Genomic DNA, 27,257 nt, shown 5'->3' on the forward strand with positions numbered 1-27,257 from the left:
ATAGAGCTTGAACATTAGATTGTGTAGCAGTGAAGCAAATGCTGACTGAAGCCTGTCCACCTTTTCAGGCTCCCTTCCAATTCCCAACTGGTTTTCCCTCCTGCAGCTGCTTCTGCGTTAGTGCGGATTTCCTACCTGCTCTTTACAGATGATCTCTCCTGCCTCAATGGTACAGTGTGTGTCTGCTGGAGGGATGTTTGGCGCTGTGATTTATGACATGAATCACTATTACTTTCATTATAACTCTCCGAAGCAAGACTCTGAATGTTTCCTCTTGAAGGTGCACCACACGAAACATCACTTTCAGTATTAGGCCGCAGGTGAGTTGCGTCTGCAGCTGATTACACAGGATTGTTTTCCATATGCCCCGTGCTGTGACTCAAAAGCTGCAGTCATTTTCACAAAGCATGCAGTCGTTCGTTGGGACCAGACTTCAGGTAAGTGGTGGTCAACTTTAATCTTGGGAGACCACAATCCTTCAGGTTTTATAGGTCTTTTTAAATCCCCATCTGCTCACAACCTGGAAAAGAATTAATTGAAACCAAATAAATAGTTAAGAGTCTAAATAGCTCAGATGGAACAAACAACCTCAATCCTGCAGGATCATCCTGCCTTAAAGGGGAGCTATTGCAGTCCCTAAAATGATTGGTTTATATGTACTCATCTGTTATGATTTTTCTGTTGCATTCTATCATTTTAGTAACCTTTAAAACCTAAATGTGTTTACAACTTTTGGCTGCTGTAAATACCCCAGACGAGAACCCTTCTGTGCATCAGGATGTGACGCTTCAACACTTACTCAACACCGTGGGATCACATGAATTGAGCTCTCTAATGTGTGTCTGGGGCAGAGCTTCAAATCTGAGGGCCGACTGCAAAGCCACACTTACAGCAAGATCTGTGATTGTATTCTCTTGTATTTTAAGAACAGTTTAATAAATACAATTGAATTTAATCCCACAGGTTGATGTCTCCCTCCATCTTGCTCATCAGCATTTTTTTAAATGACTTAATTATTTACACAAATTAACAGACAGCATATCTGAGCTGCATCCCCAGGGCTCACAGGTGCTGCATAGTAATTCAACACCTTGCTATTTTGCTTCATCATGTTAACCAGACACCTCTGTAATGTTAATTCAACGAATTCTAAATCCATATAGAATGTGAGACAGAAAGTTGCATGCGGTTCTGCTTTATTATATATCACATTATTTAAAAGTTCATGATCGTTGCATTCACAGCGGATTTGCAAAAAGCAGTCACTGTATCTCTGTATTTGTATTTTTGAGGTATACACTTTCTAGTTCCTCTTCTCCAATACTATATTATTTTCAAACAGCTTCTCACAAAATGCACTTTCCAGTTAACCAGGCAACACTGGAAACTGACAAAACATTTGAACTGCGGACTGGATTTCTGTGTCAATCAGATGAAAACTGCCTTAGATAACTCTTCTACTGCAATGTGGCTTTGGTGTCTCCCACACAGTGCTAGGATGTGATCAGACCCAGGTAGGAATGTCAAATTTAAACCAGTTTGGTTCACCCTGGATTTCTGTGCGGTTACCATAGCGCAGCAGAACGATGCGGCTCTGTGTCAAACCGTGAAGAGTCCCCAGTGAGTTATGCTTTTTTAACTGAAGACCTAACAGTCAAAGTGAGTGCAGTGATGTGAAGATAATATGGGCTGCAAATGTTCCTTTTCAAAGAATACTAATGTACAGGACACTGGAAAGTTACCCAGCTAAACAAATATTTCAGCTAAGAGACCTGTAGCTAAGTACAATGCACTGTTTCTGTGTGCCTTTGCACTTATACAGAGGGAGAGACAACTGAGAGAGACAGATTATGTGTTGAGTATATATGTGAATAAAGGCATGTGTAAACATATATACATATGCAAAGCACAGGGGGTCAGAATGATGGGATCATGTGAATATCATCATTCTAAGAGGCCTTATGTAAGGCTTAATATTCATATAGAAAATGATAAACAACAGACTGTAGGTTTCACTTGTTATGATACTGCCATGGCACTGTGGGAAGTTTATCACTGTCCGTTCAAAGGCTACACACAGATTTGATAATGAACCATGTCTAGGATAATTATAACCACATATCAAGCCTTTCACACTTCTCTTCAAAAGACTGCCATTTACTGGCTTAACCTATTCACAGCAAGTATAGAGACCCAATAAAGTGGCATATCTGCCCTGTTAATACTGCATGTCACAATACAATGTCCCTTGGCAGAGAAAGTTACCTACAATTAAATAAAAGCATACGAGATCTAAATGAAGAAAAACATGTTTGTTTTGTTCAAGAAGATTACTGTTTAGATATAAAAATGTAGCACTAAAGACCCGAAGCAGTGATATTCAGAAGTCAAGAGAGCAGATGTTTCAGCTAGGTCTCTCTTACACATTACTGATTGATAACATAAGCATGCCAGAACTTGGCAGAGGCTTCAGAGTAAATGTTTATTCACCATTATCTTCAGTTTCACATGTCACTTTATCTTGTTTTGTTGATTTTGGACAAGATAGAGCAACCAAGTCCGAGAAATGTTCGCGTCAGAAGTGCTATATCTTTCCCTGGCCTTACCACATTCAAATTAATGTTCATTTTTGTCCGTCGAAAGTTAAGACTTCTGAAGTGATCTGAGACAAGTTCATAAAAAAGAGGAAGTGAAGAGGTTCATCAGTACCCGTCCTAGTGTCCTGATACTAATTTAAAAACTGAATATATAATTTAAGGAGTATAGAAAAGAATATGATCATCTGAATGGAGAAATCTCTTTCAATTTATCTGAAGATGGCACTCATAACATTGGTACAGTTTCTTAATCAGTGTTCCCTTAACCATAACTGTGTGCACAGCAGCAGAAAATTACAACACGGGTTTGATTTGCCAGAAGCCAGTCATTACAATACATGTCACCTGATGACACGAATGCGTTTGCAGTTGAATTTAAATTGAGGGTATTTTTGTAAAGCAGTAACTATAAAATCTGCCCTGATGAAAACTTGGAATAATTCTGAATTCATATCATATTGGTTTTGATGCTTCGTCTTTTTGTCACAAGATCAAATATATTGCTTGATTATTTGTGACATTTTTATTTTATTTTTTAAAGTTTTACTCAGATTTACTTTTCCTTATGTTTTTACAGATCATAAAAGTTTCTTATTGTAGTATTTAATTGTTCTTTATTATGTATTTATTTTAATCCAGCTGTGCAAATGATGAGTTATGATTGAATATCAATTCAGATACTGAAAGCATTTCTCATTTAAACAGTAGATTAATATTACAAAATTGAAGACATGGATGATACAAATTGATAAATTAACACAAAAAGTCCATCTACATCAAATATCCAAAATGTGTGTTTCTATATTGGTGGACTGGATTACATTTCTTTTTGTAAACAGAATCTAATATTCAAAATATGCTTAGGATAATAACTATTTATGTTATCAATATTAATTCATTGTATTGAATACACGACTATATTACTTTAATAAAATATGTTTGAATGGATTATTTACAACATTTCTCCACAAGATGGCACTAAATACATTGCTAGCAATTGACTGAATGGAGATGCTTCATATACAGGGCGATTAATATATTCCGACTAAAACATTTATCATGCTGAAATAAACAAATATGTCAGTTGAATTAGAAACAGGGAGCAACCGATGAATGTGAAATATAAGTCAAAGTTACTAAAACAGGTCAGAGTTATACATACGGTATTTACTGAATTTGTTTGGGTTTTTGTCCCCACTTTTTCATTGCCATTTGACTTTCTGAATGAAACAAGGTCTTGAATATTGAATATTTTATCACCATTTTATTGGAGCTGATCTAAACAAACTTAATTTAAATCAGGAGCTAAGGGAAATTATTTAATACACAGAAACTGTTACAAGCACCCAGAGATAAGCTGATCAACACTGACTCCCTTGAATGGCAACTCTGGAAATTATTGCAGAGAAGGCTGTTTTAGTGTAATGTTTTCAGATTGTGGGCACAGGGGAATTAATCCCTCATCAAAACACTTCTTGTACAAAGCAAATGTGTGCTGTGTTTTCTTAATTAAAAGCTCTTGATGGATCTTAGTGAACTGGGGTCGTTGTTCAGTATTTCTCCAGGGTATTGCCTTCCATTGTAACTGAAACTAAAGAACTACACTATCTTAAGAAGTGATTGCAATCTATGAATTCAACAAGGTTCACTCTTACTTAGTGACTGGTGAGTAAGCAGTTGTGAAAGGAATTGTGCAGGTGGATAATGGGGAAGCAAACTGAAAAACTGTTTTGATCAAAAGTGGAGTTAAATAGGAGAAAGCAGTGATCTTCCCACAGGCAGTTTGCAACCTTTCTAGACTAATTAACAAGCCACACTGTCATGTTGCAATACACGACACTGCTTTCCACAATCCTCAAAACCCGGGCTGCTGGAGGCTATGGGGGCTGTAGTTGTTTGTGTTTAATATGCCAGGATCCGGCTGCAAAAGGAACTGGTCTCAAAAGAACGAGTCTAGTTACAGTAAAGTGGGTGTGAAGGCCTTCGCTGTTTCCCTAGTCTTGCCTGAAGGACGTGGCACTTTCTCGACAGCGGAGAACAAACAAGAGCACCTGTGGAATGAAAGACAGACACATACACATACACAAGTCCCTCCTTTTGAAACAGTGCTATTCAGTGTTTCATTTAATTTAAAAAGTATGGTTCAGCAAAGCTATACTTATCAATTAAGGATATATTTTGCATTAAAAACTGACTTAACTGCATAAAGATTCCAGTTGATCAAACAGTGTTGAGATGAGGGTAATATAAACTGTTTTCTTCCACTGTGCATGCTATGTTTTTTGTTTTTTATTGTTTAAAGATCTGTATGAGTCGCCCACTGTAAACATTTGAATACATTTTCCCTAGTGCATACCAAATATTTGACTGTACTGTAAATACACGCTCTCAACAACAGGCACTGAACTGCACTAAGGTCTTTAGAAAAGCAGAAAAAAAGAAGACCATCATTGTTGCACTGATAGAAACCAAAGCCAAGCAAGCAGTGTTTCATACAGTATATGGTGAATCAGGGAAAGCATAAACTGTTTACATTAAAATACAAGTCAAGCTATATTATCAGTGTTTAAATCATACAAGGGTTCCTTTACCACTTTGCTCAGCCACTTGAACACACAAGTTTGCCAAGCCATTACTCCTAAGTCCAAACACCACTTAAATATGACCAATTGAAATAAATAGCTTTCTCTTTGGTCACAATTAACATTAATACTGACAGCTTTGTTTTACGTGGAACATATATACTTTTAGTGACAGTTATCTACAATGGTACAACACTATTTTAGAGTGCATCCCATACTTGGTTAAATCAATGAATTTCACAATGTTAATTGAGTTAAAGCTTTAGCTATATATTAATTTACTTTTTTTTGTTTTGCCTCTGAAGAAATAAATAGTTTCCAGACTTATAGGTATGCTATTTGAATTAAATGTGTACTCTTATTGCATTTATGTTCACACTTTTCAACTTAACAAATACATTTGTTTTTAAGTAGGATACATTTATGACCAGAAAGTAAGTAGTTATTTCCTATAGAAATAACCGTATAATCTTCAACAAGGTTTTAATTTCAGCTCAGCTTTATTAACGCAGTGACGTTGAAGTCCGGCTGTACCTCTTAAAAGGGAGGCTATACAAACAGAATCTAGTTATAAACCAGTGCAGTTATCACCAGGAAATAAGGAACTACAAGCTGATTAATTTGAAAGCATTGGTTGGTCTGTCTGTATTTCATAACAGTTCTGCCTTTAGCAAACACTGACAGCTATTTCCTTTACAAGCGTGCACATGGCTTATTATGACCCTTATTATGACTGGCCTAGATTCTGGTAATTATAGGGCTTTAGCCATAGATTAAGGACTATAGTGACATTATATTCATTCAGAATGCATTTGCATTAAAATACCTCAGCTGGCAGTTTGCTCTCACTGGTGTACTGAAAACTGATGCTCTTAATTCCAGGATGTAGATTTGTTTGCACTGTTTTCAACCCCTGTATTGTCGAGTACAGAGCTAAAGACACAATTCAGTATTTCACTGCAGATGGGACATGGAATGGAGTGGTGACAGGGGATCACATATAAATAGAACATTTTAAAATGTTTTCCTCCCTCTTTCAAATCGTTTTTGACCCATCAATGTTTTGAACAATAAATCTTAACGCTGGCACAAAACAAGACACAATCTGATTGTAGATTACACACATTACATATCAGAGATGGGGAAATTTTAGGACATTATTCAATCAACATCCAATTCTTTAGATACTGGGAACCGAAGTGTATATATGGGGGTAAGATAGGGGTGGGGGGATATAAATCTTTGTGGAAAAACATTCAATCAGCACTTGTGAGGCTTCCTGTTCTAACATTTCTGCTCACATTAAAAATGTATACAGTACCACAACTCATCTGTGATTACTAAATGATGCTAAATTCAGCACCAGACGTGTTTAAACCATTCTTTGTCAGACATGTCTAAACCACGTATTACTGTTTGGCCTGCAGGCAAGATTTCACGCTGTAAATGGTAGGGGATTACTCCTCATATCCAGCTAAGGGTTACCTTTGAGTTTCACAGACGCAGACCTTACACAATTACCACAGCAGAACAGTGCTGTCTGAAGTTTATAATATTAATATATGTATAATCCCACAGTACCATTAACTATTTACCCTCACAAAAAAAGTAACTTTCTTATCACGTTTTTTACATTCAACTGAACTACAATGTGAACACTTTCCAAAACGATCACATTCAATTTGCTATTCTGATGATAGAACAAGCACACCATGACAATTGTGAATGAGGGCATGCCTCTGTCCCACTCCGAGGGTTTTAATGCAGGTAGCTCCGGGTTCAAACGCCTAGCTCTGTGTTCACCTGTGTGTTTTATGCTTCATTCAATGCATTGCCTGGGAGCTTGAGCTGGTGCACCTGTATAATGAAGCTGCTGTCTGGATCTACAGATCAGATTCTGTTACAAAGATAATCAGGATAACTGGAGGGAGATGGACTGTAAAGGTGTACTAGCAAAAAAACATGCATGCTTTCTAGAATAATATTGATCACTGCTTTATTGAAGGCTTGAGTTTGTGTGTCTTTACTTTGTTTTCACATCATGTGTACATTTTAGGACTCAGCGATGCCTTCTGCCAGAAGAAATTAGATTCAGGTGGAAGGTGTCACTGTGTGAATCTCGTTAAATACTGACATATTCACACAAGAGAATATGTCTTTCATATATAATGGAGAATCGAGCTGCAAGATTTGATTAAATTCTGAACATTTTATTGGAGAGTAATATCTTAACAATTGTAACGGAAAACAGGACAGTGCCGTGAACCTGCTGAATCTTTGAGACCTATTATTAAGGCAAGAGCTAGGGATAGCTAATCCTCCAGTGGGTCACACCAATTGGCTTTACCTATTTTCCTCTCCAGAGCAGTGTTAAGTCTGTACACGAACAGCGCCTTGTTCAGGCTGCGAGAAGGCTGCATGCAAGTGTCTGCTTAATCCCCCTGGCTATTTTGCTAATTCATTCATATAGAGATCCTGTTAGCGGATCAGTGTGCAGTCTCTCCCCACCTGCTGTGATTGATATGTCTGTGGGGTAGAGAAAGGTGAGAGGGAAGAGACATAACTACATGTTTCACAGAACAACAATGAGGGATTACAACCCCAACAACCTTTTCAGCAAATCCACACTGACATCTGTCTTTTGAGGTGTTACATGTCTTTAAATAGTGATATGAATATTTGGTCACCTTAACTAAGTAGTGGTGTAAGTCAGTTATGATCTCAACTGTCTGGCTAAGGCCTATCTTTTACAGTTCGCTTCGCAGCACAGCTTTTCTTTGTGTTATTACGTAATCAACACAAAATCAGACACACAGCTTGTCCCTGAAAGCATTGCTTGGTGGCTTTAACCTTCTAAAATGCTCAAGACGTGCTCGCTCTTCTCTTCCAGCTGGACGCATTGTAAACAGCAAGTGTTTTGGGTGTGTTGCTGTAAACAGCAGATGCCCCGACTCGTGCGTCGCAGTTCTAAATAATCCTCCACGAGACATTTAGATCTAAATATTTTTGCTGACTTGAAAGTGAGGACAGAGGAAGTCAAATACTACCTTTTTTTTGCACGTTTGCTATAATTAGAACTTCCTTTTCAGTGTTTGATTTACATCACTCTCTCACATTGAGCAAAGAAAAGGCATATGCAGGGCGCCACTCAAATACTACAGCCTGACGACTTGCTTGAACACATCTGGTGTACAGTATCTGTTTTAAACATGATTACAACAGAAAGAGGGGTCGAATTTGGCTTTACAATGTGCCTGAACATACGCAACACAGTGTCTATATGCTTATATCCCATTATAGAGAAAACATAATCATAGCAGAAACTGTATTTTAATCAAGCAGGCAAATAAATGTTAAATGAGAGAACATGCAATTCACAGAAATATGCACTATATTGTGTAGCCAGCTTGTTCTCAGTCAGTTGTATTCTAAGTGGACTAAAGTTGTATGCTAAAGTATGCATTGGGTAAGGACACCTGTTAATACTACTACTACTACTACTACTACTACTACTACTACTACTACTAATAATAATAATAATAATAATAATAATAATAATAATAATAATAATAAAGTATACTCCAGGCAGTGGGCTATGTCAGAGCCCACCTTCCCACAATGCCCCAGTCACGTGGTCCTGACGGGTGAAGCGGCCAGGCTCGGCGCTTCCTGGAGCCCCTGCAGGCGGAGACGGGCGACACACGCAGACAGACATGCACCCTGACATGCATGAGAAACGGCCAACACACACTTATTATTATTATCAGCACAGGGGTGCGCTGGCAGGCTTTTAAACTTGTCCGGACCCGGAACACGACACGGAACTGCAGCTGCAACCGCACAGTCGTGACTTCAAACAAGCAGAAGCAAAGTGTTTGTTCAAGCTAACGATTAAGTTTTTTCTTTTTCTCTTTTTGTGTGTGTGTGTGTGTGTGTGTGTCATCAACGTGGAGGAGGATGTGGTTTTGCTGACAGTCTGGGCTGCGTATTGGCACCGAGCTCGCTGACATATCGCCCGCTGTATGGGACCGGGAATGTAGCGGCCAGGTAAGACGGCTTATATATCCGAAGTGTAGTATAAGTTGTACTTTCTACACTTCGCATTGGCCAATCCGTTTTAAGGGATTTGGGGTGAAAGCTCTCGGTCTGCCCGTCGCTAGGACATAGCAGGCAAGTGTTAAACTATGTCCGCAAGGAGCTGCCTGTGCTCAGATGTCCACGTATCCGTGGGAAGGTTTTCAAGTTCAGTTCTGCAAATCTTTAAAACAAAGTTACTTGTGACAATAGGTTGAACGGCACAAACACTGTCACTTGCCGTCCATTAAGTGCTCATGAAGTTATCCTGCTTTTAAAACTGTTACTGCATTGGATTTGTTTCATCTACATTGTGTCTTCTTGCATCATTTACATGTCGCGATGTGCTCCTGTGATGCTGTGTCTGACGTGTGACTGTAGCTGTTCAATTATTCAATTATAAAACCTATCCATCATAGCGAATGTGTTATTTCAGTGACATCAGCTCTATCCTGAAAGAAAAGGTGATGCATGACAAATACAGAGATAAATAAATAGGTGATTATACACTGACCAAAGAAGTAAGACATTACAGTATTTATTTATAGAAGAGTAAAGTATTACTCAGTGGCTGTTGCCTCTAGTGCCTCCATGATTGTTTATTGTGTTATGCAATTGTAAAAATAAATGTGCTGTTCTGTTCCTAAAGCCTGTGTGTTAACATAGTAGTAATAGGAGGCCCGGAAACTTGAACAGCCAATGTGTATGTATATAAGTCACAGCAAACACTGAAATCACAGTCATGCCATAACATTAATTCAGAGGGGATTCGATTGATTAACATGAATGCTACTTCACAGCTCAATTTCATTTAATTATCCGGTAGATCAGTAAGTAGAACTGGGGAATTGAGTAGATTTTGTTTTTAAATATAGACAATTCCATGAAAACATGTATACATTGAGATTATTGTGGCAATTGTGTAGTTCTGAACAATATGAATATAGCTGTTTGTGTATTTATTTAATTACTACATTTGCAATGTCCCCCACCCTTATGTTTTGGAGAGGCCAAGTTTTACTTCAGCCCACAGAGAGTCCACACCTTTGTAGACAAGACTCTGAGGTCACGCGTTTCCTTTGTATTAATCTCGTCATTCCAGACCGGGCCTACCTTCCCCTGGTGGATGGTAGACCTTGCCAAGCTATGGGCTTGTGAGGGAATAAGTCCAAGCTGCATGGCCTCATCCTGGCCAGGCTGTCAGGGGTCAGGGTGGAGTGATTGGGTTAAGTTCTCCCAGATGATTTTCCCCTCCCTGCCCTCTCGGAACAGGCTGGTTCTCTAGCCAAGTTCAGCTGCTTGGTTTATTCAGGACTTGGATCCGATGCTTCTCAGATATAGCCTATATCTGTTGAGTTGGTGTTTATCGCATGAGATTGCTCTCTAAGGGTTAAAAGTTAGATACTAGGGGATAGACATAGGGTAATCACTTCACACTGCTCATACTGTTGTTGTTCATTACCAATCAGACTAACTACCTTTGTGTGGTTTGTTGGCCTACCTCTCTGAAGTTTTCAGGTCAGCTGCTTCACTCCTTACTTATACAGTGCCATTAAAAAAAAATAAAAAAACATGTCTTTATTATAATTACATGGTACAGTTGAGTACCGTAGAGTTACTGTAGCGCTGACATTTTTGATTATAATTATTACATTGTATTCCAGTTGCTCCCTGTTTGAGTATGAATTTTCATGCCCACTGTTGATAGTTTCTTTGTGATTTTCTTCCACATTTGTAAGATTTTTTTTTGTTTTTGCAGGTTTTCATTGAAGTTGAAATCAGCACATGATTTATTGAAATTCAGATGATATGATTATTTCAAAGACATTGTTTGAAAGTGTTCGAATCACTGACATTAACAGTAAAATGTGTTTCTGTATATTGTGGAATTTTGCTTTAATTCTTTTTTTTTTTAAGGTTGGAAAAAGGTAATTGTATCTTCTTTGCTAAGTTTCAGTTGGAAAGTGCCCAAGAGAAATCATAGGTCTAGCATAGACATGTTTTAGAAGTTTGATTACATTCCCAACCTAAGCTTCAATTCAGTATGGTATGGGTAGTACTATATTTTAATTAATTAATTCTGATATTTAATTTTCTTTAGAATTAGTAAGTTAACCTAACTGGAAGTTTTATAAGTGGTATTGGACAGAATTGGACCAGATTCATATTTGTAAATAAAGCTTTTTAGTCACATCTCATGTGGAGAGATCTTGTATACAATTTCTAAGTTAGTTATGTAACCAATAAGTAACTAATTAACTAATAACTAAACTAATTGCTGCCTGTTTGTGTAATTGAAATGTGTGGGAAAGGTGTGTATTTTATCTGGTAAAAGGAAAATGTTCAAAATGACACATGCACCGTTTTCTGGTTTGTCATTCATTCAGTCATATGCTTTAAAAATAGATTTGATGGCACCTTGTTCTTGAAACAGAGACATAACATATTCCTTGTAGAATATCTTGAATTCTCAAGATTGTTCCTTCATTTCTCTAACATGAGTTTTTGTGTGCTTGCGTCTCCAGAGGTTCACGGCAATTTCTGATGTCTCCAGTAACAAGTTCTTAGTCTTCTTTAGACTGATTTGGCATTGCTGATTTTAAAGTGATCCGTTTCTATTCCTTCATTTTTATAATGCTATTATTAATTTTTCACTTCTGCAATATAACTCTCAAAACATTCATTGCCAAAACGCAGTTTGCACTGTTGATCGAGGGAAAGAATGGCTGGATAAGCAACAAAGAGATTTGTTTTGCTGAATGTCTGTTGTAGGGTGCTGTGTTAAACAGGATAACATTCAAATTATGATGTAATTTAAATTTACATGTTTATTTCTCAGGTGTACAAAGGCATTTCCAGACATGGAGATGTGGAAATCTGTTTTTTGTGATGGTTTTGTGATGGTCTGTTAGCTACCCTCTGTACAGGGGTGGTTCTCAACCCCGGTCCTGGAGGAGCCCCTACCCTGCTGGTTTGTGTTCCAACTGAGCACTCAATTACTTAATTGAACCCTAAAGTAATAATTTGCTTTCATTTGTCTATTTAAATTTTGTAACTAATAAATCATTAGTTCCTTATTAAGATAATATGTTCCTTATACAATTGTATATTTAACTTAAACCCCTACTGTTTGAAATAATGTAACAGCACTGATTTAGGAAATGTAGGCCCTATTAGTTAAATTAAGGGTTCAATTAAGTAATTGAGCACTTGGTTGGAACAAAAACCATCAGATTAGGGGGTCCTCCAGGACCGGGGTTGAGAACCACTGGTGTAGGCTTTCTCAGAAATCGTACAATGTGAATGTGTACACTTTGGGTGACCCAGGTGTTGTGTTGGATTTGAGTTGACAAATATTCTCTTTGTACTGAAAATAGAGAGAGACGCTTCTTAAAAACCTGAAACTTATACTCCTAGCAGCAGAAAACCTATACAAAATTATGGATTTTAAAAGAAAGTAAATGCTTTCACGGTTATTTTTGTTTGTTTTGTTTGGCACAGGTTTATTTTTAGCATTGGGACAGTTTCAGATCCTTCACCAGTTGGATCAAGTAACATTTAGCATCATTATCTAAAGTGACAGTGATCCAGATGAATTGTAGGGAATGGGGAGGGGGGTAGAATATAGGCCTAAATTAATTTTAAAGAAGAGGAAGTGTCTTTGACTTAAAATTAATTTAGGTGTTCCTTAATCAACTAGCCTAGATCAAGGACACACAGTTTGTATAACACTTATTAAGACTTAAATGAAAGGGGTATAATTTAATATCCAATATTTTGTATTGTGTTCTTTTTGGTAGGTCCATATAATTATTTATACAATAATATGTTTGTGTAGATCAAAGTCAGATTACTTTCACTATAATGAGAACTATTTTTAAGTGACATTCAAAAAACTAATATTTTACATTATTACTGTGGTTTCTCAAACTAAAATGTGTGATAGGTGACATTCATACTAGCAGATGAGAACTTAAGAAAGGTTACAAACAAGAGGAGGCCATTTGTCCTATCTTGCTTGTTTGGCATGGATGAGAGGGAATTTTATCTAAATGGCCACAATACAGTTTTATCAAAACAGTCACAATATGTCTGCCATCGTGTCCTCATTTTTCAAGGTGGGCTATTCCTTGTAGTGTGGGTCTGATGAGCGTTTGATGTAATTGAAATACTGGAAACCCTGTCCTGTCCAGAGTCTGCAATGTGGGGGAGGAAAATGCTCATTGTGGGTGGTTTTGCTGCTGTAATGTGAGTTAATGGCCGTTCTGTAGAGCATCTTGCCAGCAGCTCCTGCAGATGCAGCACACTGCACATTTGTGTTTCTTGGGCATCTACAGTAACTGGTTCAGTGACTTTCAAGTAGAGGCACTTGAATTAAAACAATAAACCACAGGACTAAATGTAATCCGGCTCCAGATGCCAGCACAGTTAAGTCTCACAACATCAGTCATCTTTATGTAGAGTCCAGGCAGGGGGAAAAATAATGTCATCCATCCATGCTTTTGGTTGTGGTTCAGTGGATTACTCTTCTGTAATGCAGTCTTGCATTGCTTTTGGAATGTCTTTCATTGAGCGGTGCTAATTGGATGACATATGATGACAAAACAAAGTGTGTTGGGAGAGCAATAATTTACTGGCTCCTACTGTAACATATGTTGATCACAGCATTATATGAATAGAAGAAAATCTCTCTGGTTGATTCCATTATGACCCAGGAGCATTAGACCGGCTATCAAATGTAGGGTGGAACGTGCTAATGAATTCTTCTAAAAAGGGTTTTTGTTAGTGGGCTTTCTACTTGGAATATCAGGATTCAGAGCCTGGCGCCCTACCAGATCCATGTAAGATAACACCTTGAGCACTGAAAAGAACATTCTTCTGGTTTCAGCGATTGGAGCTCAAATGCTGTTGGACTGAAGGGAGTTTGAAGTTTTCAGGGCAGCAGTCACAGCTAATGTGTTAGGAAGTATGCAATTTGAATGTCCGTAGTAATGCGCCACACCCGTCAAACTTATTGATTAATGCAATAGACCTGCGTATGGTTTTTCAACTTTCTGCTTGTTTCTTTTTCTTTTATGTAAAAGAAAGAACAAATATGTGTGTAATTAGAAAACAAAACAAAACCAAACCTACACAAAGGCAGATGAAGCTGTAGTCATGGGCTGTGGCAATACTTGAGGATAGGTGTTAAACTGTGCTTTCTGGAGTCTAAGTCTCTGTGCATTGCTGTGCCCTGCATTGTAGTGTCCAGGGCCTGGGCTGTCTCTGTGTCGCCGTGTGTCGCTGCCGAGGCCATGAGGGTGCGCTGGTCACGGAAGCTGGCCTTGCTGGCGAAGACCTTCATTCTCCTGTCTGTGGTTTGGCTGGGCTACCTCGTCCTGGAGCGCTCAAGCTCCTCCTTCCAGGGCTCTGGAGCTGAGGGGGCGGGCAGGAACCTCTTGGAGAGACACTTCTCCATCCAAGGGGAGACCAGGGAGCAGCTGGCACGGCCCGTCTACAAGAAACCCCCACCTGACCCCAACTCCCCTGGGGAATGGGGCAAAGCTGCCCGGATGGAGTTGGACCCGGAGCAGAAGAAGCAGGAGGAGGAAAGCATTGAGAGATATGCCATCAACATCTACATGAGTGACAGGGTCTCCCTGCACCGCCACATTGCAGACAACAGGATGTATGAGTGAGTAACCCCCATCTTGCTTGAGGAATGTGTTTAACCTTGAACAACATTCTTCCAGTTTATATTTATAATGCTGGATAAGTAAAGAGGCTCATTATCATGAGGAAATCCTGTGGTGAGGTTTATCTGCATTGCACAGAGTGCTGTTGTAGGCCTGGCCCAGTTTGTTCATTTTGCATGGTTCTAATGTGCATAAACTGCAAAAACTTCACAGTAATCTCTAAACCCTACACACTTTCTTGAAAAACTAGCTAGTTTAGTATATCTATCTTATCATAATCAGCATCTGAACATGTTCATTGTAATGAGATACAGTGAGGGAAAAAAGTATTTGATCCCCTGCTGATTTTGTACGTTTGCCCACTGACAAAGAAATGATCAGTCTATAATTTTAATGGTAGGTGTATTTTAACAGTGAGAGACAGAATAACAGCAAAACAATCCAGAAAAACGCATTTCAAAAAAGTTATAAATTGATTTGCATGTTAATGAGGGAAATAAGTATTTAATCCCCTATCAATCAGCAAGATTTCTGGCTCCCAGGTGTCTTTTATACAGGTAACGAGCTGAGATTAGGAGCACTCTCTTAAAGGGAGTGCTCCTAATCTCAGCTCGTTACCTGTATAAAAGATACCTGTCCACAGCAGCAATCAATCAATCAGATTCCAAACTCTCCACCATGGCCAAGACCAAAGAGCTGTCCAAGGATGTCAGGGACAAGATTGTAGACTTACACAAGGCTGGAATGGGCTACAAGACCATCGCCAAGCAGCTTGGTGAGAAGGTGACAACAGTTGGTGCGATTATTCGCAAATGGAAGAAACACTAAATAACTGTCAGTCTCCCTCGGTCTGGGGCTCCATGCAAGATCTCACCTTGTGGAGTTTCAATGATCATGAGAACGGTGAGGAATCAGCCCAGAACTACACGGGAGGATCTTGTTAATGATCTCAAGGCAGCTGGGACCATAGTCACCAAGAAAACAATTGGTAACACACTATGCCGTGAAGGACTGAAATCCTGCAGCGCCCGCAAGGCCCCCCTGCTCAAGAAAGCACATGTACAGGCCCGTCTGAAGTTTGCCAATGAACATCTGAATGATTCAGAGGAGAACTGGGTGAAAGTGTTGTGGTCAGATGAGACCAAAATCAAGCTCTTTGGCATCATCTCAACTCGCCGTGTTTGGAGGAGGAATGACCCCAAGAACACCATCCCCACTGTCAAACATGGAGGTGGAAACATTATGCTTTGGGGGTGTTTTTCTGCTAAGGGGACAGGACAACTGCACCGCATCAAAGGGACGATGGACGGGGCCATGTACCGTCAAATCTTGGGTGAGAACCTCCTTCCCTCAACCAGGGCATTGAAAATGGGTCGTGGATGGGTATTCCAGCATGACAATGACCCAAAACATACAGCCAAGGCAACAAAGGAGTGGCTCAAGAAGAAGCACATTAAGGTCCTGGAGTGGCCTAGCCAGTCTCCAGACCTTAATCCCATAGAAAATCTGTGGAGGGAGCTGAAGGTTCTAGTTGCCAAACGTCAGCCTCGCAACCTTAATGACTTGGAGAGGATCTGCAAAGAGGAGTGGGACAAAATCCCTCCTGAGATGTGTGCAAACCTGGTGGCCAACTACAAGAAACGTCTGACCTCTGTGATTGCCAACAAGGGTTTTGCCACCAAGTACTAAGTCTAAGGGGTCAAATACTTATTTCCCTCATTAACATGCAAATCAATTTATAACTTTTTTGAAATGCATTTTTCTGGATTTTTTTGTTGTTATTCTGTCTTTCCCTGTTAAGATACACCTACCATTAAAATTATAGACTGATCATTTCTTTGTCAGTGGGCAAACGTACAAAATCAGCAGGGGATCAAATACTTTTTTCCCCCCACTGTATGGATGTACATTGTAAAAGTTTCGATACAAAGCAACATCCAAAAACAAATAATAACTAAGAAACAATGTTTTTACCAAAACATAATGTTTACAACCACTTTCAAAGATTCACTGCCCTCTTGGAAATTAAGTGTGAGAAACTGTGTTCTTGGGTTTCATTGGTTTAACATGTTCTGTTATTGTTGGAGGCCTGGTTATGAGCCCAACATTTTTAAAGCTGTGAAGTGTCCTAACTTTGTTTACATCCCACTGATATTCTCGTTCTGTCTTGTAATGGTACTGTACATTTCTTTTTGTGGAGGGTGTGTCTGTTGTTTCTTGGGACCTTTTGAGAATGGTTCTGGAATGTCTGACTCTCGCATGATTTATACTCGGCTGATGAAACAAAAACAGTGCAGTGAATTGCTGCCTTGGAAATTTCAATGCTGTAATTTCCTCTCTGTGATTAAAAAAAAAAAAAAAAAAAAAAAAGGGTCTAACCGATTACTGTCAGTTTTATATAGTAAGTGCATCACAGGGAAATTATAAGTATTAGCAATATCTTACCCTCACACCCCCTGCTCCTTCAAATCATGATTCTAATCCATGTTAAGTAATTAACAATACAAAAATATAGGCATGAAATGTACTTTGGCTGATGTTATCAGAGGAGAGAAACTCTTTCTATAAAACGCCTTCTGAAAACAGGATGGAATGAGTCTGTCTATGAATCTTCATAACTTATTTATTTTCTTATATTTATAACTGTACATTTGTTTGTGTATACTTGATTAAGTTGATATAATTGACAATTATAGTTTCAGAAATACCGTTCCTGTCCTTGCAGGTGCCGAGCCAAGATGTTTGACTATCGGAAACTGCCCACAACATCAGTGATCATTGCCTTCTACAACGAGGCCTGGTCCACTCTTCTGAGAACCATTCACAGCGTGCTGGAGACCACTCCGGCCATCCTGCTGAAGGAAATCATACTGATTGATGACTTCAGTGACAGAGGTTAGTTGGTGATATCATTAGAACAAAGACTGCTTTATGTTGTTCATTTTTAGTTTTCAAAAGTGTTACTTTTTTATATGTCAAATCTATGAGAAACTCTACTTTAAACGATCTCTTTGGAGTGACAGTATAAGAGAGATGTTACAGTTTCTCAGCCCCACAGTATTGAATCTTTTTCAAATGTATTGAATAATTTATAACTTGTTATTTTGAAATAATACCCTTATACATTTTTAATACGTGTGGGGGAAACTTTGATGCAATTCAGTGCAACCACATTTCAGTAAGAAAACCTGTAGGGTGACTTGCTATATAATATTCATATCTTCACAAATGTTTAGATTGAATGAATGTTAAATGCAAGAAAAGCAATTCAACCCATACATATTTTTTTTTATAAACTATTACATGAATAGAGACACTCGGTGTGAACTTTCATGTTTGTCTTTGAGATGTCTTCATTGCATGCCTGGTTTATGGTTCTGCCTTTTGATTGTGATCTATTTCTCTTTTTATTGGAAAAAGACAAAAATAATCATTCATTTTGTATTATGTTTTTCCCGGCCCATTCATCACAGTTTGTGTGCCTCTTGATATCTGTCCCAGTCTACTACCGACATTGCACTGAATTTTACTGCCATGGCTCCACATCGAGGGCAATTCAATTCATTCTGCTCATTTAACAAGCATAGCCCTTAACAAAAAACAGGCCTGTTTAAGATTGACTTTCTGCTGATTTACTTGACCTTAACTTCACCCAATCTAGTAAATTACTTCAGAAATAGAACAACACCTCCAAATGGAACGAGTAAACAAAAAATCAGTTGGTATGAGAAAAATTGTGTTATGACCCAGCAGCTGCGTAAAAAAGATAGTGGCAAGGCAGAGCACTGAAAGATTACAAAGTAACCCTTCGTAACATTGAAGCTGACAAAGCAGTACGATAAATATATATGTATGTATGTGTGTGTGTATGAATTGAATTTATTAATTGGGCTCTTATGGTGGTGTTTCAGTCTACCTGAAGTCCCAACTGGCTGAGTACCTCAGTAATCTAGAGAGGGTTCGGCTAATCAAGACCAATAAACGGGAAGGGCTGGTCCGAGCTCGGCTTATTGGAGCCACGTACGCCACTGGAGATGTGCTCACCTTCCTGGACTGCCACTGCGAGTGTGTCCCCGGGTGGATCGAACCCCTCCTGGAGAGGCAAGTGTGATTTTGGAAGACTTTTTTTATTTTATTTTTTACCCATGCAGTACTTCTAGCTACTGTTTTGTATCTCTGTCTCATTGGATTTCGAACCCTGCAATTTAACATCCTTTTTTGGTTTCCTGTTTCAAGCATTAACTCCAGTAAGTATGGAAAGGTTTTGTGTAGTCTGTATTCATGAATAGTAATATTTAATAGTGTAATTCTTAGTTGTTTTTTTAACCTGGCATTTAAAAGATATGACTTCAGTCCGTAGTGAATATAGATGTTTTGTGTGTCTTTGTTGCAGAATCGGAGAAAATGAGACTGCTATTGTGTGCCCTGTAATAGACACCATTGACTGGAACAACTTTGAGTTTTACATGCAGACAGATGAGCCCATGATCGGTGGCTTTGACTGGAGGCTGACCTTTCAGTGGCACTCCGTACCAGAGGAGGACCGCAGCAAACGGAAATCGAGGATCGATCCAATAAGGTTGGCATGATGTGTGCTGTTGTAATTTGCAGGTGAAGCGTGTACTTGGAAAGCATGTGACGATTATCCAGATTTGTGTCAAGGGCTCGAGATTTTATCTTTGTTGATGAGAAGTGGAAAAATAACTTTTGTTTACAATACAGTGCCATGTTGTCAAACACACTGACATAGTTTATTGTATAAAGTTGTTTTATTGCATTGTCCTACTGTATGTAAACTTTTGATTCAACTTTAACTATGCCACAAGAATGAGTGTCACTTTAACATGGCCTTGGGTAATTCTGAACCATAAAAGCCACGTCTGCCTTCTGGAATGGCTCGGCATAACTAGATTTCACAACTAATCAGTGTGAAAGTAGAACATACTGGACATGTTACAATGTATCATTTTCTTTTGTCAGGTCGCCAACAATGGCAGGAGGCCTGTTTGCTGTGAGTAAGTCTTACTTTGAATACCTGGGAACCTATGACATGGGCATGGAGGTGTGGGGGGGAGAGAACCTGGAGCTTTCCTTCAGGGTAAGTAATTGGTAGGAGATTGCCAATTTGCAAATGTTTTCTAAGGGTCATTGTTGTACGTTCTTCTGTACTTCTTTTCCCTCATATTTGGCGGGGGTCAGTCAGATAAATGCATCTCAGTAAGAAACCCCAGACACTACATCATAGCCTCCTACAATATTGTTAAGCAAGGACCTTTTTTAATTTTTTCCATTATCTGTCAAATTTGCAGTTTTTTTGGAAAAGAAATGAAAAGGAAGCATTAAGTGCAGTAATGTTTTATGGATGAGGAAATCAAATACTTTTAGGAGACTTCAAACTTTCATTCATTTTTTATGCTGTGTGGATAGGTTTACAACTGAGAAACTGATAAGAATGTTTTTTTTTTTTAAGCAATACAACAGCACTGTTTTCATGGTTTCAAAAGTGAAAATCCTCTATACTTAGTATGGATAGCATGCTTCGACAATTGAAAGGGGAAATTGTCCGCAGGTTATCTGAAAATATAATCGGTAAATATACTGGAAATGTAACATTTTGTTCTGTTTTTCGACTACCCACCCTTATTGGAAGGAAAAACATTGGGAAACTGATACTTCTCAAGTCAGCTGTCAGAGAGAGTCAGAGAGAGTTTAAGACATTCATGTCTGACTTGTTGATGATGGTATAGTACAAGAACACATCATTAGCATCACACTTTGTTCCTGGGCAGGTCTGGCAGTGTGGAGGGTCACTGGAGATTCACCCTTGTTCCCATGTGGGCCACGTCTTTCCAAAGAAAGCCCCCTATGCCCGGCCCAACTTCCTCCAGAACACGGTGCGGGCCGCTGAGGTCTGGATGGACTCGTACAAACAACACTTTTACAACCGCAACCCTCCTGCTAGAAAGGTACTGTGGCGTTCTCAGATGTATCCAGCTGCCAGTATAGGTCTTTAATGTACGAGGGCTTTAGAACACTCCACAGTAAAGTACTTATGTTTGGGTTTTATGTTCAGACAATAAAGTGCTACAGAAGTATTCTGTCACACCCAAAGCCATTCATACTGGGTCTTACAGACATTGTGGGTATTCACTTTTCTCCATTCTTTCAGGAAAAGTATGGGGACATTTCTGAAAGGAAACTCCTTCGGGAGAGACTAAAGTGCGAGAGCTTCGACTGGTATTTGAAGAACATTTATCCAGACTTGCACGTCCCAGAGGACAGACCAGGCTGGCATGGAGCAGTAAGTCATTGCTGTCTTAATCAGATGTCTTGTTTAAACTTATTTGCTTTCCTGTAAGAAGCTGACCTGAAATTTGTTTGTCTTTTGTCTGTCTCCAGGTGCGCAGCTCTGGGATTCACTCCGAGTGCTTGGACTACAACGCCCCTGAGCACAACCCTACTGGGGCTCACCTGTCTTTGTTTGGTTGCCATGGCCAGGGTGGAAACCAGGTAAATGGATTTTAAAATGGCTGCTTCCAACAGTGCTAGGATCTGAAAAAATATCTCATATTCCAAACCTTTCACAACTTGAATGGTAATACTTAGCAGAGCTTTAATTGTAAGGGGTGGTGTACATCAGGCACACACTTGTGGCAAAGTAAAATGTACTTGATGGTCACATTTGTGTATTCCTTTATAAACTAGTAACCTTTAATAACACAGAAAGGTCTAGCCACACTATACTGAGCCTGCCCTGAGGCTGTTTACTCATTGATGTGATGCATCAAGTGTCACTAAAAATGCACAAGGTATCGGTGAAAACAAGTAAGGGACCCAGCACTATCTAAGGTTACTAAACAAGAACCTTCGGGATCTCCTCGTACAGCTTGCTGAGAATTAAAGATACATGATGCTTGAAGTGAATGGAAGCAACAGACCACTTAGTGAAGATGCATTACAAGTACAAACCCTCATGTCTTCTAATGCAGCGATGAGGGATCGTTATTAGGATATGTCTTGTGTGTTGTGTGAGCTACCTTGACCGTAAAAAAACAGTAAAGTATTAGTAAAGTATTGCATTTCAGTTTTCCTAACTTTTGATATTTGAATGGATGTTTAGAATTTCATTTTTAATTAACTTCATAAATGTGTGCTGTAACAAATCTGTGCAAAGTAGGGTACACTTGTAGATACAATATATTTTCATACACACATATGACAGGGACTAATTACTGTGAAAAGTCCACAGTACATATCCATTTGTCTAACATTCATATGTTTCTAAAACAATGGTTTTTTTTTTTTCTTTCTTGCTTTTAGTACTTTGAATACACATCACAAAAAGAAATCCGATTCAACTCTGTGACGGAGATCTGTGCAGAGGTGCCAGAGGGGCAGACATATATTGGCATGAAGTACTGTCCTCGAGATGGAGCGGCTGTGCCTGCGAACATCATCTGGGAGTTCAGAGAGGTAAGAGTCAGACTTCAGGACTGGCATCTAAAATAAGATGTTGGTTTTATTATTGCCATCATTTATTTGTAAGTATTATTAATAATAATAATAAAATTGAGACAAAAATAAAGCTTTAGGCAAAAGCAGTTTTGAAGCTGATAAAGTATTATTGTGAAGAAGTCATTTCTGTATGGAGACAGGAAATGTGATTTGTTATCCTGTTTCACCACAGGATGGGACAGTCTATCACCCACACTCCAACACCTGTATCACCGCATACCGCACTGCCGAGGGAAAGACAGATGTGCAAATGAAAGTGTGCAGTCCTGGGGACAAAAGTCAAATCTGGAAGTTTGAATAAAGGGGCTGTAGCAGAGACCAACACCTAAGTGCACTTATTGTGGTGGACTATTACAGAACAAAACTGACACAAAAGAAACCAGAAAGAGAATCTGTGTTCATTAAAGTTTAGGAATTTTTTGCCTGAAACTTCTTCATTGGAAATCTGTATTCACCTTAGTGCCTGTCATCGTTCATCAGGAAATAGTGGATTTCACAGAAATTTCCAGGCAAGACTGAAATTGTGGATACACCACCAATACTAACACAGCCGGGCTGGAGTTAGAGCATAGCTACTGTCCAAGCACTACATGCAGCAGGAATTGTTTACGTGAAAGGAAGTAATTATATATATTTTATGAAAATATATATATGTAATGAATGTTGCACTAATGTTTTGGGAATTGGAGTTGTAGATATTCATGGTGCTTAATAATAATGGTTTATTTTCCACAAACGAAAGCATAGATTTTTATTTTATTGTGTAACCATTCCTGAGAAAGTGCCATTTGTAACAAAAGCTTTGTTTGCTTCAGGGAGTTAATCTAGTCAAAAAGCAGATGATCCATTATGTCATCATTTTATTTTCTGTTTGAAACTGGTTCAAAATTCCCAGAATTCCACTGAATACCAAAATAACCATACAGGATGTAGTTTTTCTTTAATACAAGGTGTGTCTTCTTTGATGTTTTGAAATGATGATGCATCTACAACAGAATGACCTTTAACAAAGTTAGTTTGAACCTAGAGATATGACTGACTTTGATTTAAAACCATTGTATCCAGATGGGTAAACCCACTCTTCTTTAGTGGAGGCCCTCACACAAACTGCCAACCCAATATGCATATATCAAATGCATTTTTCTGAAGAGGTGTCTTTGTGAATTAAACTTATTTTTTCCCCTAAGAGTTGTTGCAGGGATATTCAAGCATAAATTGACATGAGTTTAATTTAGTTCTTCATCTCCCCTAAGTGATATGTCAAATACACGCACAACTGTATTTTACATTTACAGCAACTTTATTTTGTTGCAGTTTCAAGTTATTACTACCAAGCTATAGTTGCCTTACCTTATTTATATTTATAATCGTGAAATTGTAATTACTGAGGCAAACCAAAATTATTGCAGAGACTACAGTATATTGTGACTTAGTCTGATGGTGACAAATGTAATTCAACACATAAAGATACACACATACTCCAAAATCTCATGTAAGGTGCAGAGCATTTCTTTCTTTCTTATCAACATGTTAAAACTGAAAAATCACATGCTTATTAATATGCTCCACATATGCATGTATTCAGCACCTGGTCTTGAAGAATCTGTGTGCCTTCTAGTTTTGCTCCATCTTCATTTCCTTAAAAGGATCTTTCAATAATTATTTTAGAAAGCTTCAATCGTAGGTACATGATTTATGTAATTAAGGTGTAAATAAGGCAATTGAGAGCTATTTTGCTCCTACAGGCTGAGATGAAAAAACAAGAAACCATTACAAATCCAAATCAGGGAAAATGCAAGGGATTTTCTACTTGCATATAACTCTCATTGTTTTTAGTTTTCACCTTCTGAAACTTTCTTTCAGCTCTGTGCCATTTATTTATAGTCTATTGTGAAGCTGCTGTTTCCCCTATTGTTTGTGTGACTCATGCTGATAACGTGAAAATAATACAGTCAGTGGACTGTGTAGAAGGCTTTGTAGGCGGCGGGTGATTATGAAATGACTACGCAAAACCATAATGTGAGTTTAGTAGGTGGGGACTAGTTCTTAAACAAAGAAGTGTTGCAATGAGACCAAGCTAGTCGTTGGAACACTTTTCTCAAGCCATTTTGGTTCATAGGATAAATAGATCAATCGCATAGCCTTGTTCAGTGAGGCATTTCAATCGCAATCATTGTTTTAGGTTTTTGTTGTCATGTGAATTTGGTTAAAATGTAACATTAATTGTTTTGAAGCATTGTCACTGGCCAATAAGAGTGTTGCTTTTCAGTCACCTTATGTTTCATAAAACTGCAATGCACAGTACAGATTTTATCAATGGGTTGTGAACACGTTCAGGTGAAACCAATGCTAATTTACAGTTAATTAATTTCACTAATAGTCTGTGTGCATTTCAGTGGAGTTTGAGGCAAAGGCAAATTTGTTAAGTTGAGACATGAGGCAAGATGATAATCTCTAAGCACCAGCATCCATTACATGGGAACTAAAATTTTAAATAGTCCTTTGCACTAAATTTATGTAAAATATTTAATTAAATCTATTTAATTTATTGTACCAAGTTTGGTTATAATTACAATTTGATTGCAAATACCTAATCATGACAAACTTATTTTGTGTACTTGTTTTGTAAATAAAGAATGATAAAATGGGAGATACTGTTTTTTGCATCCAGACGGACAAGGAAATGGTCTCTAAAAAGATGATAATAGGATAAGATCATGTAATTTTTTTTTTTTTTTTAACATTTCCGATTTCTTTTCAAAGATTAAACTTTTTTTTTTTCTTCTTTGTGTACCAGCCTCCAATGCAGTAGTAAATGGTCAGTAAACCATCTACATTTCACTTTCTATGTATTTTCTATCTTGTGTTTTCAAAGCCTACTTGATGAAAAATATGTGTAGATAATCCATTTGTTGCAGCTCATTGTAGGTATACAGTGACAGAAATCAGCTATGTGGAGTCTGTAAATGATGGCCCAAATCGCTTCTTTTAGTAATAAAAATATTATGTTAGATAAGGTCCATCTGTACGTCTGCCCTCCACTCCCTGAATACCTAACAAATCTTCAAAGTATGAGAACTAACTTGAATTCCTAGGTTGTGAGCACGAACTTGAATACTGCAACAAGGCTGGGATTAAGTCAAAACTTTGACCCACCCACTAATGAAAAACTACAAAACTGTACTCATTTGGGGCTTCATTTGAAGTAAGATGCTACTTTCTTCAATCATAAAAGTAACTGTTACGATATACTGGTTTATAGTTTGCTATATTAGGGGGTGGGTCAAAGCTTTCATTTAAACCAGGCCTAGGTCGGGAATAAATAATTGTGGGGTTTTATGAACAAAGTGGCTGATGATATCACTTTGTCGATCTTTTAATTTATTTCCCAAAGTTTTGTTAAATAAAATAAATATATAAAATGTTAAACTATTGTTCCTAAAGTTCAGGGCTATGACTATGTTTTTTGTAATGTATATCAATATATATATACCCACACACACATATCGGTATTATCTTGTTTCTATACAAATAATACCTACCTACTCTCCTAAAATTACAAAGCAGATAATTTCTGCTCATTTTCTCTCTGTCTCCAACTGAACCAGTGAACATGCTTTTTTTTTGTTGTCCCGGCAATAAAATGATGGGAATGGCATTTTGTCATTATCACAACTGTTTTCTTTTTATTTGTGCATTTTAAGTGCTTTCTATACTATATCAAAGTTTATTCTCCAGGTCGTTTTTTGCAGTGCCATTTGGATAGATAGATAAAATAATTACCATCTGAACACATTAAATTGTGAATAACAGAAGTGAGAATCTTTAGTTATTACATGCATTACTGGGTAATGCATAGTTATTTCAAATGACTTCCACTTTGCTAATTTGTATTTTAATAAGAACCATTGTTGTCTGTATGTTCTGTAAACTAATTGTATAAAGGGACTTGAGTGGGACTGTGCAAAGAGATTGTGTATGTTTAAACTACTGATTAAACCAATTGTTGTGAAATCCAATTAAAAACAATCTGTAATTGATGCCTTTTTATGAACACATTAACAATTAAAACAATTAAAGTTTTTCTTTGAAAGAATATGTATTTATGATTAATAATATTGAATATATGTGATTAAGACATTTTAGTAAAAGGGATACAAAATAATTATTTACATCAGCAAATCAAATCCTAGATTACATCTGAGCTCCCCAGCCACCTGTACAAAGCAAATAAACCCTGTACTTAATGGCAGGTTTCCTTTATCAAACGGAAGGAAGTATCTGGAAAACAAAAATATATCAAGTACTGGGCTTTGGGATATGCACTTGGTGGCTGATTTAATCTGTGTTTATTAATTATTTAAAAATTACAGCAGCATCCAATTCACTTACAGGCCTCAGGAACAATTCAGCATGATTGATGTTAGAGGTGTTGTGATCCTGTGAAGACAGTCTGTCCGCATGATCATAGATGCTGATACAGCAGAGAGACCCAGATTACCAGTGATTAATTTATTTTATTCTATTTGTATTAATTTGTCTACTGTAAATCTAATACTACTACTACTGTGGTGCCATCTTGTGGTGCCCACAAATATTCTGAGATCAAATAAAAATGAGTAAATTGCTTTTTAATAGCCTAATTGTTATGATTAAATCTCATTGACTCTAAGCAGCACGGTGCAGCACAGCTTAATGAAATGGCAATAATTGTGATTAAAGAATTATGTAGAGAACGTCCCAATCAAATGTTTTGTGTGTGTGTGCTTTTGTTATGTATAGGCCTAGCTGATACATTGTTATGTGTGTTGTGC

At 38.0% G+C, this 27,257-nt stretch overlaps 1 protein-coding gene across 1 annotated transcript; it reads left to right on the top strand.

The window, feature by feature from the left end:
• The first annotated feature begins 8,867 nt into the window (after positions 1-8,867).
• poc1bl (POC1 centriolar protein homolog B (Chlamydomonas), like) lies at positions 8,868-26,525 on the top strand. The gene is made up of 11 exons (XM_066715758.1): positions 8,868-9,226; positions 14,498-14,927; positions 17,654-17,823; positions 18,840-19,029; positions 19,322-19,507; positions 19,909-20,026; positions 20,718-20,894; positions 21,098-21,229; positions 21,328-21,438; positions 22,249-22,401; positions 22,616-26,525. The coding sequence occupies exons 2-11, from the start codon at positions 14,548-14,550 to the stop codon at positions 22,742-22,744; spliced, it is 1,746 nt and encodes a 581-aa protein (XP_066571855.1). The 5' UTR covers positions 8,868-9,226; positions 14,498-14,547; the 3' UTR covers positions 22,745-26,525.
• Positions 26,526-27,257: the final 732 nt, after the last annotated feature.

The sequence above is a fragment of the Amia ocellicauda genome, chromosome 10 (genome assembly GCF_036373705.1).
Source record: "Amia ocellicauda isolate fAmiCal2 chromosome 10, fAmiCal2.hap1, whole genome shotgun sequence".
Classification (NCBI taxonomy): Eukaryota; Metazoa; Chordata; class Actinopteri; order Amiiformes; family Amiidae; genus Amia; species Amia ocellicauda.